This window comes from Micropterus salmoides, unplaced genomic scaffold (assembly GCF_014851395.1).
Source record: "Micropterus salmoides isolate LMB-PRFRI ecotype aquatic unplaced genomic scaffold, ASM1485139v1 Ms_hic_scaffold_9, whole genome shotgun sequence".
NCBI lineage: Eukaryota > Metazoa > Chordata > Actinopteri > Centrarchiformes > Centrarchidae > Micropterus > Micropterus salmoides.
The window spans coordinates 15,716,721-15,736,671 of NW_024044681.1; the positions used below are offsets into that span (position 1 = coordinate 15,716,721).

General features: G+C 39.7%; 1 protein-coding gene across 2 annotated transcripts in view; it reads left to right on the forward strand.

The window, feature by feature from the left end:
- The window catches only part of fstl4 (follistatin-like 4), a 274,958-nt gene that overhangs the window by 176,575 nt on the left and 78,432 nt on the right, over nt 1-19,951 (forward strand). The window contains exons 2-4 of one of the 2 annotated variants that reach the window (XM_038708936.1): nt 2,300-2,385; nt 9,538-9,728; nt 17,415-17,535. In XM_038708936.1, the coding sequence (XP_038564864.1) occupies nt 9,552-9,728; nt 17,415-17,535 (298 nt within the window). In that variant the 5' untranslated portion in view covers nt 2,300-2,385; nt 9,538-9,551. The remainder of the gene's footprint in view (nt 1-2,299; nt 2,386-9,537; nt 9,729-17,414; nt 17,536-19,951) is intronic. The other variant, XM_038708937.1, reaches the window with a different exon arrangement.

Genomic DNA, 19,951 nt, shown 5'->3' on the forward strand with positions numbered 1-19,951 from the left:
TTTGTATGTTCTGTCGTGACAAGTTTGTTCTGTGTTTGTGCTACAAGTGTAGTGTCAAACTATGTACTACAAGTGTAGTGTTATTCAGAACTTATGTTTAACTAAACTGCATCATAGTTTGAAAGAAAATACCATTTTAAGTCCAGTAAACTTGAAGTATCAGCTGACATGTAGTTAGGTGTTGAAGCTGCAACATTTATGTGAAGACAAAAAAATAAGATTCTCCTGTCAAAAGAGACTCCCACACAAAATACTTCAGCCTTTGCCACTGAAGTTATGACCTACATGAATAGAGAAAAAAATAAAGAATAAAAGATGAAGAGTCTTCCTAAGGCATACGTTCAGACAGAATTTAGATGAAAGATAAAACGCTTAGATAAAAGGGTTGAACCTTTTTCTCTTTCACTGTGAAAAAAGTATAAAAGCTGTGTTTTTTGCATACATCCTTGTCTTCCTCTTGTTCCTTTTTTGTTGTTTTTCAACTGTCCGTATTCTGGAGCATTGATCTGCACATATGGGGGTGTAAATTACTCACACCTGCCAGCTACTTGATCATACTCAGTGAAACTGTGAGACTCTGTATATCGTCATTATTTTACCCATGGTGAGTTTCTACTTTACACTTTCTGCAACTCTTTTCTCCTTAGTTATACTGAGATTTGTGTGAAAGGTTTCCTGCAGTTTCATCTGCACTTACCATACTTGATAAGATGCGTGTTTACATCTTAACTGTCACACAAAATTTGTAATTTCATGAATTGTTTAGGAAATCTTTTGATTTTGATGATTTGATTGTAATGACGTCAAGTTGGTAGCTTAAAAAATTTGACTTTTGCTATGTCATCTGCTTGTGGCAGAGCCATGGAGCCATGACATGTCAAATTGGTCTCATTTGTGAGTACTTGATGATTGGTTAGTAAGGTAGATGTTTATATATACATATCTAATGAGTTAACACAATAATGATCGAGCCTATAATCCACTGATGAAAGTATTGCAATATTTTTAAATTTGCAGTATTATAAACTGGGTGTCAGCAGCAACATTCCTGGATGCTATATTAAGTTACTGCTAATGCAAATATATAATTTCCTACTGCTGTAGCTTTAGATTAAAAGCATTTAACTGGCAAGACACAAGTTAATTTTTATTATGAAGTAGTCACAGGAAAAGCAGTGTGTTTTTCAGTGACATTAGCACTTCAACAGATCATTTTCACTGTCTATTTTTGCTGAGAACCGTGTGCGTAGTGTGACAAAAATAGGCAAGCCGCCGAATCTCTAGATGATGCACCTCTGCATGTGTGGCTGCTCTAACCTGTTAACATGGGCGCCGAAATGAAAAGCATGATGTTCCACAATGCACGCATGCTGCTCAGGGAGGCTGTGTAGCCGGTAGCGTAAGAGCCGCAGGTGACAGACTAGACACCTCGAACTTCTCAGCGTAACTCCTTTCACAGTGCCCTACTGTACACAGATAAGGAGTAACTTAACACTACAATAAATTGTGTCTTTGAGGACCTCCAGTGGTTTAACTTTTAACCTTACTTCAGTGTCCACTGTTGGGTGTGGTGACATATAAAATAGAGCATACTTCATACTGTCACACTCACCACACACATCAGTGCTGCTAGGTCTGGTCCGAGGAGAAACAGACTTGAAACTTTCATGTTTGGAGACAAAGGCAGTAAAGCAATATTTACACTTCCTTTCCTAAGGCTAAAGCCTAACTATAACATGAAAAGTAGTATGGTACAGGAGCAACCTCCCACTTTGAGTTGCTTAATCGTACATTATTGCTGTTCCTCTGAAACTTTTCCGCAAGGTCACTGTAATGTTTGGGCAGGCTAATGTTGGATGTTAGTCCAGGGTTCTCTGTCGTCATTGGGGTTCAGTTAGGCCACATACAGCCCGAGGCAGCCGTCTCCTCCAGTCCCCACATCCAGGCAATTTAAAACCTCTATACTCGTGGGATCATCAGGCAGCTGCTTGCAGGCCTCAGCAAGGGCTGTGAAAGGTCTTGAGATTACTGTAACTTACGCTGCAGATGTAGGGGAGAGAGGAGGATGGATTCTAAAAATGTAATCAACGCCTGAGCTTGTTTCTGGTCTCAATTTATTAGCGGGAGCTGGGGCTTGGTAATTATTTTCTTTTGCTAAATCCGCTTCACCAGGACTGAGTGTGCAAGTGCAACTGTATTTATATTGTCTGTGGCACTGAAGATCTGATTATGTTTTGTTGTTGCTGTTGTTGACCCTGCATTAAATCTGTTCTTTTTATTTGTTTTATGGGTCCTACAGGTCATCATATAGTTCATCACTATGAAAGGCACTTGACTCTCCATTAGTCAGAGCTCTACTGCTGTTACAGCCAAATCCGCATGCAGGTAGGCGGCGATTTGACTGGGCTGCAATTTGTGAGAAACCACATATTGTGTTATTTAGCATGAAAACTGTAGAGCAGAAAATAATAAATTGCATTGACTGTGGTTTTGTACATTTCTGCTGGAAATGGCTTGCAGAATGTCTAGGGAAAATCAAGCTAATGGAGGCTGTTGGATGGGACTAAATGTTTCTTATTTTCCAGTACTGCTAAAAAGCCAGTGGAAATGAAAGGAAATCTGTTGTCTCGGGAGTAAGATAGACAATGTGATTGGTGATATTGGGCTATAAAACTTAAATTGGTTTCCATTAACTTAAGGTACATTTGCAGCGAGCATGTATAAAGTTTTGACTCCTTTTACTTTGCTTTCATTTATTAAATATGTAAATTATTATTTTGACTGATACCAACGCAAATGATGATGCATGTGTATGAACATAATTGCAACTATTATTTGTGTAGCTTTGGTAGCCATGGTTTCTATCGGTTATGATGATGTTTGACTCACTCTCACGGGTGCGATAGGTAAAGGTTGAGCAGGAATCCTGTGTATAAATTTGACACCTCCACACCTCGGACAGTTTGTGCAATTATTACCCTCCCACATTAGTTTGTTTAAAAACTTAAGGACAGTCAGACTGACTTTAATATTTCTATCATGTATAAATATAAAGTTTTCTGCTGTTTTAAAGAAGACAAATTATGCTGTAACATATGCACTTTTTTCTGTTAATACCTCACCCACATGTTTTATAATTGTTTTGAGAGGTCAGTCAACTTTTTTGACAGACTGAGGCTTGTTTGCTCCCACACACAATGTTGGCACACCCAGCGAGGTGTGCATTCTTAAATATTAATGGATGCAAAGAACACCCGATGCGAAGAGACAAAAATAGTTATTGGAGATAAAGTGTATTGCTGATGTTTCAATCCTAATGATTCAGCTGTTGGCTGCCTGCTGCTTTGAAACCAGCGTTCTCAGCTCTTTCTGCCTCTGCCTCATCTCTTTAGAGGCCACTGTCACTGTGAACAATATGCAAAACCCAGTATGAAGCCTTATTTATCAACTCTTAAAATATCTAATACAACAAGTTGGAATCAGTAATACAGAATTTCTAAAGTGTGGGCATTCATAATTCTGTTGAAATAATCACTGGAATCCTTTTAAGCAGTTACAGCTCACTACAGACTCCATGCAGTGCACTTTGTGCAAATTAAGTGATTAATTAGAACTGAGAGCAAAAAAGTCTTACAACCTTATTTTCAGACATTTAAAAAAAATCAGCTGTACCTGCCGAGTAAATCGGCTACAGTGTGATGAGGAACCACTTACATTGTGATCATTAACACTTAAAGGGAAAACAAAGAAAGGTACTGACACTGTAGACAGTCTCATGACTTGTGAAATGGAAGCTCAGCAGGCTTTTTCGCAACACTATTTATCAAAAGAACAGCAGCAGAAGTTTCATCCATCATACCAGAATTTGTTTTATAACGGTAAGTATTTACTTGGCTCAAAGGGCAACCTTCATCCAAAGAAGGCAACAGGGCAGTTGCTGGAGCCCATGTAGCTACTAAACTCTGCATGTCTCTGTAAGTTATACTCTTCCTCAGACTGATGGGATTCTCTGTGAGAGTGAGGAAGTAAGAGTGAAAGAGAGAGTGAGGAAGAGATATGGGGCAGATGTGTATAGTGCTGATGTGCAGTTTGAGAAGCCAGTTGTAGACGATAGGCAGACAGGCAGGCAGGGAGTGAATGCTACTGTACTATTTCTCCTTCACTGCTTTGCCAATAACTTTGGTGTTGCAATGGGCTTCTCATTTAGTCGGTGCCAAGCTGCACAGACTCTGATAAGACTTCCCGAGCTCCCACTGATCCACTCTGCTGAATGTATGGTGAGGCAAACTGGCAGACAGCTCGCCTGTACTCAGGAAATCTAGAGGCGTCATTTTTAAATCAGTAGGAGTTATGTATTAGCTGAGAAATGTGGGAGTCACTTTAAACTATGAATCATCACTTTTTACTTCTTTTATATGGGATTATTGCTCACACTATCGATATCACGTTCCCAAGAACGGTCCCATATGGGATATTCATTTAGAAAGCAAGGATGTTGTTTAATCCATCACTGTGACCATGATATTCCATTCATAGTCAACCCGAAACAGCTCACAGCTGATCCTAAGCGCTGACTCCTCCAATCCCCAGTCACATTTAAACAGTGAGGCAGTGAGGTCTTTATAACTTGACAGCTCATACTCTTCTGCTGATCATTCACGCTGCTGCTGATGCTGCTGCTGCTGTTGACCCAGGTTGATGCAAATTCCCTCCTCTCCTCAACCTCCTCCTGCTGTCCTTTGTAGATGGATGCTGTGCAAGCTGTTTCTGAATAATGGTTGATTTTGTGCCATGGTTTCATATTTATGGAAATATGGGTTTTTATTGCACTTCCCACAGCATGTCTCACATGCTTCTGGGATTCAGCTGGAATGAAACTAAGGATTGATTTAAAGTTATAGTCTTTAAGATTTTTCAAATCCCAATTTTGGTGGTATTTATGGTCTGCATTCATTCTGCAGTAGCCATTTACTGTATTTATATTCAGTAATTGGCTCTCTGTATGTTATGTTCCATTGTTACTGAGGCAGAGTCCGCCTTTCCCAAACTAGATTCAGATTAGTTATACACCCACAATGGATTCACGGGAAACCATGTATGTACTTCAGCAGTGCAAATTTCATCTCATTTATGGAAGCCTTTCTGTGTAGCTCTCCTCCAGAGATGTGTGAAGTTACTGTCAATGCAAACTGAACATTTCCTACTGTTTCACGTTACAAGCATTCAACCTGTGAACCACGAGTTGGCTTTTATTTTGAAGCAACAACAGGAAAGGCGATCTCAGAGGTTAGCTCTGACTGCAAATGGCCACTAAAAAATGCATGCAAAACAAGGCTAAAGTCATTTTCGTACGCAAGCTTTGATTATTAATTTTAGTCTATAAAATGTCACACAAGTTCCCAGAACCAAAAAGTAATGAGTCTAAAATCCAAAGATATTCAATTTATAGTGATATAAAAAGGAGAAAGGGGTGCGAATCCTTGCATACGAAGAGCTTGAACTGGCAACTTTTTTGGCATTTTGGCTTGATTAATTACTTTAACAGTTAATCGATCATCTAAGTTGTTGTCAGTTTTCTGTAAATCCAGTGATTGTTTCAGCATTTAAGTGACTTCTCCCATTTCTTGCAAATATTGAAAGGTGATGTGATTTTATTTGTTTTTAAGTTGAGCATACTGAAAATAAAGTTTAATGAATTCTGAAATGGAGAAAGTGTTTTCAGTCACAGCAGTCTGCTGGATAGACAATAAAGATCACAGTAAGCCGATTTAAACAACTGCCAACAGTGATTATGCAATATGGGGCTCTCCTGTGACTTGTGTCACCCTTCCAAGATTGGCTCAGCTCTCTTAGACCTTGCTGCCCTCAGGAGCAAAGAGTGTCCATCATATTCATAATTATCTGGAAGGGAGGTCTGTCACAGCCGCATATTAGCAGCACACAGACGGCATGGCAGTAAATAATCCCATCATTTCAGCCAGAGGAGGTCAGGCAGACATAAATTTTACACAGAGCACTTTTACATCCTGGAGGGCATTGTAGGGAGGTTTCATCATCTGAGGGATTGATGCATTGGATTTCCCTTCCCTCCTGCTGCATTTTAACCAGAGCCAAGTTTTAGCTTTTTTGATTCATGCACATCTGAATTGCAGTGGATGTATGACTGCTTTGTACCGTTTGAATTTCTCCCTTGGATTTCTGAACAAATTGTTCTGGCGGGCAAAACTTCAGTTTGGATGACCAGAAACAAATCAGTTTCGATGCCTTGGTCACACCAGGTCATGCCCTGCTATTAAGGAATGTCTTCTTATCACGTCAGACCTGGATGATTTCCGGTGGGGAAAAAAGTTCGACACCATGTTTGAATTTTTATGCATTGAAATAAGCATAAACCTTTCTGACTCATGCTAAAAGGCTCGTAATTTTTGTTATTTACAGAACAAAAATTATACCCAGATTTTGTAAAAGAAGCAGATTGTTTTAAACTGTTATTCACCCACATTTATTGTTCTGTTGTATTTCCTGCTTGCACTGTACATTAAACAAGATCTTTTTGCAATCATTTGCTATGAAAATACTTCTGGTTATAGTAGTTAAGAGAAAAGATATGGAGGACATGTAAGTGAATTACTGGTTATCCAACAAAGTAATTAATCAACAAAATATAAAGAACTTTGATACACATTCACACACGTCTCCGCCACGTGTTTTGTTTTTATATATTTTCACCGTTGACAGATTTCACCCCTTTACATGTGCATGACTTTTTGTCCTCTCATACATTCCATTCCCTTTAGCATCTCTGTTTGTTTTCTCCTGCCTGACATTTATCAAGTGTGAGCTTAGAGGATGCTCTGAGCGGTGGAGAGGAGCTCCGTCTCCGGGACATTGGGTGTCCATGATTCGAGCAGCTTCGGATCACTCACTTAAGCAGCTAACATTTCAAACGGGCAATAAAGGGAGTCCCTCTAGAACAATAAAACTGTGTTAGAGTCAGGGGTGGATGCACTGTAATACAGACAGATATTTCTCTGCCACTGCTGCAGCTGCTGCGCTCAGCAGAATGAGAGAGAGACTGAATCAAAGGACATTCAATACAGCAAAGAAAGAGAGCTGGATTGACTGTAACATCCAGGTGTAACATTCCCTTTCTCAACATGGCCAAGAATAGAAGGTATACCTGGAGAGTTAAAGAGGTCATTAGGTCATTAAAGTAATTCTTGACCTCCATCAACCTCTGTCAGTGCAGCAACATTGGCGGAAGAAGTCTTAAAAGTACCATTTAAAATGTCTATTCCTTTACGTGTAAAACCGTAGTAGTATTGCATGTATCTTTTCATTTTATTATTCTGTGTGTGTGTGTATATATATACATATATACTTATACTTGTGGGAGCAGTGTGTCTGAGCAATGAGAGGATTGTTCTCTCCATATATGACAAGATGTAAATCAGCGTTAGTGTGTTCATTTGTTTCTGTCCTTCAAGAGCAGGGACAGGGATGACAGCTATGTGATGATCCCTCATGTCTGATCCATCTCACGCCTCATTCCCCTCGCAGGAATAACATTGAACAGGGATTTAGCCAAGACCTTGACTTAACTGCCTGCTTGGAGAGAAGAGTGCACATTGTCTTTGTTGTGTGGGTGTGTAAGTCTACGGCCTGTAATAAGTACAAGGGTCTCCAGCGTTGAGGTGTGTGGGTGTGTGTGTCATTGGCTTTGTCTTTGCTTGTGTATTCATGTGTGACTGTGAGTACATGTCAAACAGCATGCGGTCCTTCCAGAAATGAACAGGAGGTGACTGAGATTTACTGGGTTGATGGGCTCCTTTCATAACTTGATGTTTTCTGCATCAACATTCACCACCAAGCATAAACATTCAACAATTTGATGGATTACTACAAATTAGAGGCCCTACTAACCTAAGCTCAAGTTTCAAACTAAGCTTCAGTCTCATAATTTCATATATGCTGCTACTTGCTCTTGTTTACTACTCATCAGACCAGGGTTGGCCCATTGTCATTCCAACAGCCTTGAAATTTTCTTTGGACCTTTTATGAAACAAAGGGCATCTGTTGTAAACTAGAGCAAAAAGCTCCAAACAATCCCCAATTAATTGCCATTATTTACTCCTGTGTGAGTGACTTTGTCCTAAAAAATACAGTTCCCAACTGTTTTAGGAAACCATTTAGCCTATACTATATATATACTACAAAAGATTTATGTTTTTATTAGTAACCAATGGGATCGGGGCTGGGAGTCCATTCTTATTTTTATGTTTTGTTTGTTTTTTTTCTTTCACTAAAGCCCTGCTTATGTGCCATTGTCAGGCCAAGCACTGGAGATGAATGGAGAGTATGTAGTCTTAGAGGTTGTTGAGGCCTTAATCATAGGTCGCCTTGAGCTTTTCTTTGAGATTAGGAGGCACTTGGCACACCGGGAAACCCTTTGTTTGTTTGCATGCCTGTGTACATATGCATAAGCATTGAAATATGTATATCTTTTATATGCACTTTAACATGGTGTACCAGAGCAGGAGACATTGTCTGTAGCGGAGCTGAACCCTTGTTGACTTTGCTGCAGTGACATTTGTGCTAACCACTGTAGATTCGCTTTGGCAGCACTCCCTACAGCTACAAGTTTGGAACCAAAAGGAGATGATGGGACTAAAGTTCTAGTCTTTCTTTTAGGTCCATCATGTCCCCTTATTTTGTATTTGTTCAGTTTGATAGTTTTTGAGTTGTCGGAGGAGATTAGGCAACGAGATCCATTCCCATGGAGTCACAGAGGGGGGCTCCTGCTCTGCAGGGACATCACCTAATGATTTATTCATATGTGACATTGTTTTCATATTTTGTTCTCTTATCACCATGCTTCCAACTTGCACGTAGGCCTCGCTCCCTCCCACCCTCCTGTCAGCATCTCTCATTCTATCATCAGGCTCAGGTGGTGCTAAAGCAAAGGAGGGACGCAAGAGAAAACAAAAGGAAAACCTTGTCATCTCCTCTGCTGTGTCCACCGCTTATTCGCCTGCTCTCCATTTGTATAAGTCCCTCGCAGCATGGGATAGACATGTTTTGCATAACGACTGATTTCAAGTGTGAAGAAAAAAAAATGCAGAGTGCTGCACGTGATTAATTTGTGGTGTCTCATTTCCTCTGCACATCCTCATCAGGCAGAGCCTTGCCTAGCAGAAAATCCAGAGCTAGACACTCGGCCTGCTTTGAAAGATGAGCTTTAATCCCATAGCAGAGAAGGACATGAAGCTTGAGAGGGGTCTAAATGAGGATGTTTACCTTTTTGTTTTCATATGGATTCAGGAATTACTTGTAATTAACTGGACCCTCTGCACTGAAAAACTTCCGCATATGCAGATACAGACATTATCTATCCCTTTTGCCCTCTTTTCTTTTCCTGCCTCTATAAAACACACACAATTTAAATCAAATTTACAATTACAATCCAAAGGCTTAGGCTTGTATAATTGAGGTTAATCAAATGCCCTTTCTTCCGTATCTCTGTCTTTGCTCTTGCAGGAAATGCATGCACAATGTCGGAGTACAACAAGCTGAAGAACATGCTGCTGGATATGCAGCCTAAAGTGCTGAAGACTGGAGAGCAGAGCCAGCAGAGGGACATGGAGGAGAAGAGAGCACTGGTGGACACCATGTTCAAATACCTGGATGTGGACAAGGACAGCCGGCTGGTCAGTGATGAGCTTGAAAAGGTAGGTATAAACCCATGAGGTGGCCTGAATAATGAGATTGCTGTATGGATGGATGGATGAATGGTGAAGACTGATTGAGAAAGAACACTTTTAAACAAGGGAGAGAGATGCCTTTTGCAAACTGTGTTGGATTTTGAGTTTGTTGGATACCATTCATGTCTGGAACAGTTTATCTGGATTTAAGAGCATTTATTACTTTAATTTGATTGTGTGGGAGTGTGAAGAGACCCTGTGTGACATCAACAAAAACACAGATTTCAAACCTCCCAGCTCACATTAGCCGACAATCGATCAGATTTTTTTCTTCTTTGTCTCCCCCCACCAGAATTATTACTGAGTGAGTGCCATGTGGCTGAACCATTTAATCATCTTGTTCAACAATGAAAAATGTTTACAGAGGCTATCTTCCTGCCGGGGTCTGATGGGTAACAGTGGTGGAACTGTAGATAGAATTGACATTGATATTTGCAGGATGAGGAAATGAAATTATTGTGGACATCGCCTGTTATCAGGAAATGGCCATCAGAGATGGGTGTTAATTACACTCCTCCCAACCAATACTACGACCTCAGTGACTTCTGCCAGAATGCAGTGAACCATGTTAGAGTCACTGCTGACTGCAGACTGCAACAGGAAGAGTAAATTGTAATGTTTAACATTTTAAATGTACTGTAGCTCTTTCTTATTATTCGGAAATTGAAAGAGTGGCTCTATGATGCCTTATTAAAACAAGCTTATTATAAGTTGAAAATGTGCAACTAAATATAGACTCGAAAATGCCACAGTAATTAATCTTTTGTCATCTCACTGCAGTTGAAAATGACAACATGCTTTGTCCTCTTTTTAAATTAAAAGGATTGAGTGATTTCTGGCCCAGTTGAAGCAACAGAAATAAATAATAAAATCTCTTTCTGGCAGAGCTGCACTAAAAGATCCAACAAAAGATTTTGATCAATCGCAACTGACAATTACTAATGCTGACATTTTGCCAGGAAATCTTTAGATAAGACCGTATTATCCTGTAGGAATTCATAAATTCAGTTTCACAGAAATAATGCTTTTCTGGATCAAAAGAGTTCAAAGATGAATTCCAGTCATCCATCCAGACTGTCTCCAGTTTGGGATCTGTCTATTGTCACAGATGGTCTTAGAGGGTGAAGTCCTGTACTTTGGGTTTGAAATATTTTATTCCAGTGCCCAAGGAGAGATCAGTCTATCAGTGAACACACGGCTGCAGTTTGCTGTAGGCAACAACATGAAGAAAAGTTTGTCACATCCCTTAAAATGTGCAGCTCCAGAGAGAATCAATTGGAGGGGATGAACAAGTATGGGGGCTATATTTTAAGCCTTGTAAATCTTAACTGATGGAATTCAACATTGAACTCACAGTACCCCGTAATAGTTTTGTTAGCATTTTGGCCTAAGCACTCAGTTCTATATAAAAATTTAATTGTCTTTCTTAAAATTAAAGAATCTTCATAAGTAAATAGAAACCGCTTTCTAGTGTGGCACCATTAGACATACAAAGTAGCATCATGTGTCTCATTGTAGCTCAGATTATTAATGAGTTAGCACCAGTCTAGTTTGATCTGTTTACAGCATCTTAATAATACCTGCCTTGCTCACTTTTGGTGAGTAAAATATGGACCTGCTGTCTGTCTGCAAGGCTCTTCATTGACTCAGCTGCTGACTCAGAACGGCCTGATATTTTAGCTTTGTTCAGGGAGGAGAAAATTAACAAGAGTTAGTTAGAAAATAGTTTAAAGGCAAAGAATCACTGACTAATTTGTAGTAGACCTAAATTTATTAGTTATGCATTTTAATAAATTTATGAGAATTGATACCCAATTATGAATTTTTAAGATTCATAAAATCATTTTTTTTTAATTCCTCGTTAAGGGCACCACCGGAGTTGTTATAATCCTAGAGTCTCCGGACCTCTAGGTAGTTTTGAATAATTGTACAATTATTACTAGTGATCAGTTAGTTAATAATCGCTCAATTATCTTAAATCAGTCAGTCAGTCTCATATCTAAAGGGTCAATTCTCTTGGCAGGAACTATAAATAGGCAACACACACAGCTCTTGATTATACACAGTGAATTTATTCTCTAACTAAGGTGATAAAAAGATGGTTGGATACAGGGAACATAAACATTTGCTGAACAATGAGCCTGAAGGTTCGATTGTGGGAAGCATTTGACTCATACGGCATAGGAGCTAATTAAAGTAAACTAATGCTATAATTTAGGAGTTAAAATGGACATCTGATCACAGGACGTGTGTTAAGTCTTACTGCTTGTCGACAGCCTGCTTTCGGCCTGTTGCACGGGTCCCACGCTAGCTGCCGATCCTGGCTTTTTGCTAGGGATTCTCCAGGGTTCTCCGTGTCTGATTGAAAACGCCTCCTCCGTCTGGCAATTCGGCTGTTTGCAGGTTTCCTACGTTGTAGCTGGCGAGACCACGTGGCTTGGTCTGACCTCGGTGAAGTTAGCTCGACGAAAAAGGCTTAAAATGGAACTTGGCCGTTCCTGAATTAGTCCAGTGTAACTTAACGGACTCATAACTTTAACAAACAAAAGAAATAAAGAAAATAAAAAAAACTGAAGGCAGATCGATGTCTCGGCACTTCACGTGTGTAGCTTCAAGCGAACAAAGGCCTGTTTGTTTCGCTGGTCGACTGAGGGCGTTGCCTGGCGAGACACGCTGCGCGTGCCGAAGCATCCAGCGAGCAGGGCAGAGTGGAAGAGCCAACAGCGAAGTGAAGAGAGGAGACAGAGGAGAGAGCGAGCAGGTCGCGTGTCGCTCTTTTGTTGCCTGGGGCGTGGTTCCCCAGGGGGCGTCTCAGGTTTCCCAGGGACTGCCTTTCTAAACTTAATGTCTAAAGAAAAGAAATCTATTTGCACGTATTATAATCAAATATTTTCCACAATCGAACCTCAATGGTTGAACGGTTGTACCGTTCTAGGCATTTGGTAACAGGAAACAATTGTCACATTATTGGTCAGTATTTTTACACATTTAACCGCATTTCCGACGAGGGCATGTAATACTTATTTCGTCCACTTGGGGAGCTCAGGTTACATGAGGAAAGCTTGGATTAAATCAAAGATCGTCTCTCCTTAGGAACCGGGAATATTGTTGATTCATCCTTAAATTCAAGCTGGCGATTAAGAGTATAGTAAAACATTTCTTTGTCATCATTTCTAAAGGGATTTTGTAAGAAAGTATTATGAACAAGCATTGATTACATTAGATGAAGGAGTGTCTTGCTGAAAATAAAAACACTGCACAAGTAACTTCTTTCAGCACTAATATCAACAACAGATAGCAACAACAGTTAACATAACTACTCAAATAGAGGCAAACATATTCAGGCAACTAAAGATTTAATTAACTTAATTAAATGCTTTGAGTATTTGGAGACTGCAGTCCTTTGTCATCCAAAGTTCAGTGTCTGGAACATGTCGCACTTAGGTGAGACAAGGAGTATCCTTTTGATGTGGTAATAAAACAAAGAATAAGGTCAGTTGCCACGGAAACGTGTGTGGGGGCCAGTTTTGATAGGCTGTTCAGGGAGATGCCAATGGCTGGTTCGTGTCCCTTTGTCAGTTTAACAGTCAGGCCCCGCGTTATCAGCTTCGGAATCAAAAAGGTGCCAGTTTTATGGTCGGGCTAGCACTTAGAGAAAGCAACTTTGACCCCTCCCCTTCTTCTCTGGGGAGGAGAAAGGAATTTAGGGTAGCTCCAAATTTATTCAATGTAAAATGCACAAATCCACACTGTTGTTCACTACACATTAAGTGAATTAATTAATAAACTCAGTATGTCTGGCTGACTAAAAACATCAGTAGAAAATAAATTATTTAAATTATTTCAGTCAAATTCAGTACAGCTTTACGTTTGGTCACTGTTGTAGCATGACTACTATGTTTAATAAATTTATGAGAATTGATACCAAATTATGAATTTTAATATTCAAAAGAATATCTCGTTTCGCGGGGCACCACCGGAGATCCAATTCGCCCTGAGTCTCCAGACCTCTGAGTATGGTTAATAATTAGACAATTATTCACTAGTGATCAGTTAGTTATCATACATTATTACATAGTAATCGCTCAATTATCTTAAATCAGTCAGTCAATCTCATATCAAAGGGGGGTAAATTCTCTTGGCAGGGACTTGCAGACAGGCAATACACACACAATTCCTTTGGTGAGATTTATTAATTAATTAAGGTGATATAAAACTGCGTTAAATACATCAAAGAAATAAACAATGGCTAAACAATGAGAAGGTTCTATTGTGGGGAACATTTGACTCACACGGGCAGCTAATGAACGCGAGCTATGACTTTTAAGAGTTAAAGATAATCTATTAACAACTATGGGACATCACTGAACACACAGAGTGCAGGGTTTTGGTCTTACTGCGTGTCGCTTCTCCCAGCCGGGTGTTGGTCAACGGCCTCACACTGGCTGAGATCCGTGTGTTCTCGGTTAGGACAGCTTCCATCCATCGGCCAGTCGCTTTCTCTGCCAGGGAATTGCTCCGGAGGTCCGTCTTTTGTAGGCTTATTGAAGAAACTTGCAGTGGGGACCAACCCTGGCGTGGGTCAAAGGTTTGGTCGTCCTTTGTTACTGCTGGCGGGACAACGTGGTTAGGGATCCGACCTCAGTGACATTAGCTCGACGAATCAAGCTTAAAAAGAAAAGAACTTGGTCGCTCTTGAATTAAAACTAGTGTAACTTAACAGACTGATAACTTTTAACAAAACAAAACCAAAGAAAATAAAATGCAAGGAAAGTTGCTGTTAAACGAGGGAAAAATGGATGTCGCGGCGCTTCGCTTGTGTTGCTTGAAAACCAACAGGCTTCGTTGCGCCGGGCCGAAGATCTTAGGGCGTTGCCGGGAGAGTGGCACGCTGGGCACGTGCCGAAGCGCAGTTGGAGAGCCAGCAACAAACAGAGGACGAGAGAGCAAGAGCGTGTGTCGCTGTTTTGTCTGTTGGGGGTGTGGTTCCCAGAGGGCAGTCCTTTGTTCCCCTGAGGCAGAGCTTGTCTTTTCTTTAACTTTTAATGTCTAATCAAAGGAAAAATCTATTTGCACGTATTGTAATCAAATATCTTCCCACAATCAAACCTTAATTATGAAACAGGTATACCGTTCTTAGTTTTAAGCACTTGATAAAAAGGAAAACAATTGTTAGTAGTTAGATCTTAAAAGGTTAGCATTTCATAGGAATCACAGATGAGAGGAACTTAACTAGCTTTCTGGGTATATTGGTTACACGTTCTTAGAGAATATAAGCAAGATACACGAATGACATTAGATTATGGACCGATAAATAAAGTGACATTTATACATTAAACGGCATTTCAGACGAGGGCATGTAATATTTATTTTGTCCACTTGGGGGAGCTCGGGTTACATGACGATAGCTTTGATTAACCCTAAAACAATCTTTGCTCAGGAGCTGGGGAATTTAGTTATTTAACCTTAAATTCAAGCTGGAAAATTAATCGAGTATAGGATGACATTTCTTTACCATCATTTCTAAAGGAAGTGTCAAAGTCAAAGTATTGTGAACACAGCATTGATTACAACATAGACTGAATAAACGTCAGGGATCCTTGCTGAAAATTAAAACACTGCAAAATTAACTTATTTAGATTCTTTAAACAACAGACAACAACATGGTAACCTAACTACTCAAATGGAGGCAAACGCCACTACTAACTTGGCAAGGATTATTGGTTGAACAGAACAGCAGTTTATAATGAAACATTGTTTTAACTCAAGAAGGCAGGAGTTGTGTCGCATTCCTGGCTTATACAGCTCAAAGAAGAGACGGGAGTGGTGTTTTATGGCCCAGCCATTCTATGGGAAAAGGTATCAGAACGTCCAGTACTTTGATGTCCTGAGGCACCCTTGAGGGAGACGGATTGGACAATTCTTTTGCTGTCCTGCTAAGTGTCTATTGACACCTTTACGGCGTCCTTGCGATGCATGTCTGATTGAGTCTCTGCAGACCCTTACCAAACCCCAGGCCAATCTCTAGTTTTTTGCATGTCAAAAGGCCAATCTCCAGGGGAGGAAAACTTTCCTACCCCCTCCTTTTTCCTCAGAGAGAGAGAGAGGGAAGGTTTTTTTTAGTCTCCAAATTATTTGATATAAAATGCACACATCCACACTGTTGGTTCACAACACTGTCAACTCATTTCTTAACAGTAACATTTTTACTTACCAGAGTTTAGGGACATCATATAGTTCCCTACTTAACTCCAACCAGCTTCAACCAAATCAGAGGTCTAATTAGCAGTAAGTAATTGAAAATGCCTGAGCTCATATGCCTTTTTAAAACCAGGCTAAATGTGCTTTGAATGTGGAAGGTTAAGCTAGCTCAAATAGCTGTTTACTATATTTCAATGTGTAGTTAGGACCTTCTTCATCTTGAAAAAGTCATTAAAATGAAAAATGAAGTGAAAATGAAAAATTTGAAAACACAGCTATATCTAAAAATATGTTTTCCTAAAAATTTTACGAGTCTGATAATTACTACAAATGTATGGACACTGAATAAAATGATAGGCGTGGCGTCCTGTTTACATGCCCCTTAAGGACTTAAACACAGAATTCAGCTTTCCAGCATAAGCAGTGTTTTGACAAAGATTTACCTGCATCGAGTGTTTTGCACTTTTATTAGTCGCTGCTATGCTGCTATGTACAGAAACAACAGCTTTAACAGAACACAGTGCAACTGGAGTTATTGGGCGCTGTTTATCTCCCTAAAACTGCTTAACATCACCTATTCAAAGATAATTCCCCTGAGAAAGACGCATCGCTAAAGTGGAAGAGAGGGCTTGTAAATGACAATGGAGGAGAGAGTGGTGCGTCTTCCCAGGGGAACATCTTTGGATGAACTCAGGTGCCGTATGCACAAGCGTAATCAGTTAGTAGAGTAGAGATGTTCTTAAAATGGAAAGGAATGAGATACCGCACGTACTACTCTCGGAATGAGTTAGTTTCTGTGATTCTGGTGTTTATGTACATGAGGCATTTTCCTTCTGATGGAAATCTTACTCTAATTATTAGTAGAATGAAGAGCTCATTCTAAACACTACTTATAATGGCAACTATGTTTAGGGTGGCAATTTATTTCAAATCACTATTGATTCTGCTGGAAATCCAAAGGATTACTTCTTGTAGCACTTGTAGAACAGGAATATTTGGGAAAATTTTATGAGAAGGCTTACTATAGGTTTAATCACTATCATGACATCTTTTTATAAAAGAGAGAAGCAGAATGTCCATAACATACAGTATCTTAAATGTAAAATACAGACTGTAGTCAAATGTACAGTTTTAATTACATGAACGATTATATGTTTCTTTACTTAATTTTCGTAAAAAATGATTAGGCAACCTTATCAGAAGGTTACATGTTAAATGTGTGTGGTATTGCACCTCAAGGATGTCAGATTTACATTTATACCGAATATGCATAATGTGGTTTTGTCTTGCAGCAGATAGCTTATAATAAAATAAGATTAAAGGTAAGAGAGAAACAATAAGTAAAGGCTATGATAAGGTGTGAGAATTGTGCTTGTGAATGATAGTTGACTTTATCACCGTTTTCCATGTTGTTTTATATTATTGAACACAGCATGTGTGTTTGTGTGTTAGATCTCTATGAAAGAGCACCTGGAGGACAGCCTGATGGAGTGCACCATGCAGGACCTGCTGCGTTACGATGACTACAACAATGATGGACACCTCAGCCTGCATGAGTTCTACACAGCTTTCCGTGAGTCTTTAGTCTGTCCATGTTTTGCCTTTTTTACCAGTCTCCCTTTCTTCCCCTTTTCCTTATTTTCTTTCTCTTTCCTGTGTACTATCAAAGACAGACAAAGCATTTGTCCCAGAGACCATGTTATCCTGTGAAACTGTCTCTCATACATCTTTGCCTATAACTGTCTTTACAATTATACATACTTTAATCTTTTTTTTTAAATTAGCATTTTCCTCTAAAACTACATGTCTAGTATTTGCACCTTGGCTAATTATTTTGCTTTAGTTGACAAACTGCAATACATATGTCACCCATGCTTTTAAAAGCTAAAAACACACAGCTTACTGTCAACACTATTTACAACCTGATGACCTCCCAGTCAGCCTCTCCACAGCGGCCATCAGGATAAAAGTGTTTCAGCCACAGATAAATTGATAATTGCACACTAGCCCATGTGCCCAGACCCAGCCATGATTATAGCATCTGGAACAGCCATAATAGCCTTTGGGGTATAGGCTGTGCAGCAGCTGAGAGCACAGGCAGGTTCCACCTTATTAAGACCAATACCGCTAATGTTACTGTAGCAACAGCATCAAAATAGCTGGACGCCTGTTTTGAAACTCATAGGTTTTATTTTTGCCTTGGCTTTCGAAATTTGTTTCCCTTCCAAAGCTGCGATAAAATCCAATAAAGTTGATGCATCCAGCAGTTAGCTGTGGCAGGTGGCCATTTCTAAGGCTCTACCTTCAACTTGTGCAGGTCCATTAAACCTCACCACTAATTTAGCCTCCTAATGAGTGGTTTTAGTGGGAACCATCCTGCTATTATTCGGTTACACTCACCTCACCTTCCAGATGGGCAGTAAGCAGACATTGCATTGCATTTACCTACCTACAGGCTTGGCTGCAGGGTTCTAGGCCTTGTTTATCAATGCATTTTATGTTTGACAAGCAGTTGAAAGAATGGGTTGGGACCAATAAAACAAGCTATTGATCAGATGACGCTCAAGGTTAACTGTTGGGCTTCAGAAAGGAAACACCAAAGGGGGAGTGATTATTTTTGAGTACTGCATCTGGTGTTCTGGATAATGTTAATGGTGTTAAAGTGTGTGTGTGTGTGTGTGTGTGTGTGTGTGTGTGTGTGTGTGTGTGTGTGTGTGTGTGTGTGTGTGTGTGTGTGTGTGTGCGCATTACTGCAGGTGTGTCTGAATATATTTGTGTGTGTGTTTTCCTGGGATGCAGTCAGTGCTCTCCCCTGTGATTGTTTGGGAAAGCAGAGCAGCCAGGAATCACAGGTGTGTTTAGCAGGCTGGAAATTTACAATATGGTGATAAGCTTGGAAGATGGAATACGAATATCCAGACCTAAATGATGTGAGGAGGTATTTTTCCCTGGTTGATATTCTGTTGTCAAGCCAGTTGTCTGATCTCAGGCAACCATTTAAAATACAAGCTTTAGTCATGCTTTGGAGAACTTATAATTCAAAGCACAGTGGTAGAAAACTCAGCAATCCTCCTTTAGTTTCCATGGTTCTACTCTGTTGATACTTTGTTTCTGCAGCTTTGATGTAAGAATCAAAACCCTCTGGGTGTTTCCCAAAAAGACAACTCCAGCTTCATTGTTGCTCACTGAACTTGTGCGGTTAAGAATCACTAATTGTGTCGTTTTCCCCCTTTATTCATTTATTTTTTTAATATATAAACCTTTTTCTTTAATATATAAACCTTGACAAGCACACTGCTCTACAAAGCTTTGTTCTGTCCTTGCCACCCAAATGTATTTTTTATTTTTACCACAAACTGAATTGAGGCGAAGGAAAATGATTGCATTGTTATTGATTTTTGCCTTTTACAAACCCAGCAGGTTGTTTGATATACTTTTTTTTTTACTTTTCTCTACAGCCTCCTTGGCACCTCTGTTAAATAGATTCTCCTTAAAAACCTGTTTCTTTCCACAAGAGTATGGATTTATAATTATATTCTACTTAAACATCCATTTCTTTCTTCAAGAGTATGGATTTATAATTACAATCAAAGAATAATGCTAACTGAATCTTACTGATGTAGTCTCAAAGATTACTATCTGGGATACGGCAATCACATTTACATTTGCATCTCAGACACTTAAGATGGTGTTCTAATCGAATCAGTACAACCATGAAATAATCCACCTAAATTATGATTTGGGGCCAGCTGTGGCTCAGGAGCATTGCCCTCCAGTAATCAGAAGGTCGGTAGTTCGATCCCCGGCTCCTCCACTAGGCATGTTTAAGTGTCATTAGGCAAGATACTGTGTGAGTGTGAGAATGGGATTAGTTTCTGTTATTGATGAGCAGTTGGTTCCTTTCATGGCAGCCTCTGCCATCAAAGTGTGAATGGATGAATGCCAACTTGGAGTGTAAAGCTAGAAAGGAAGAAGAAGGTACTTTATTG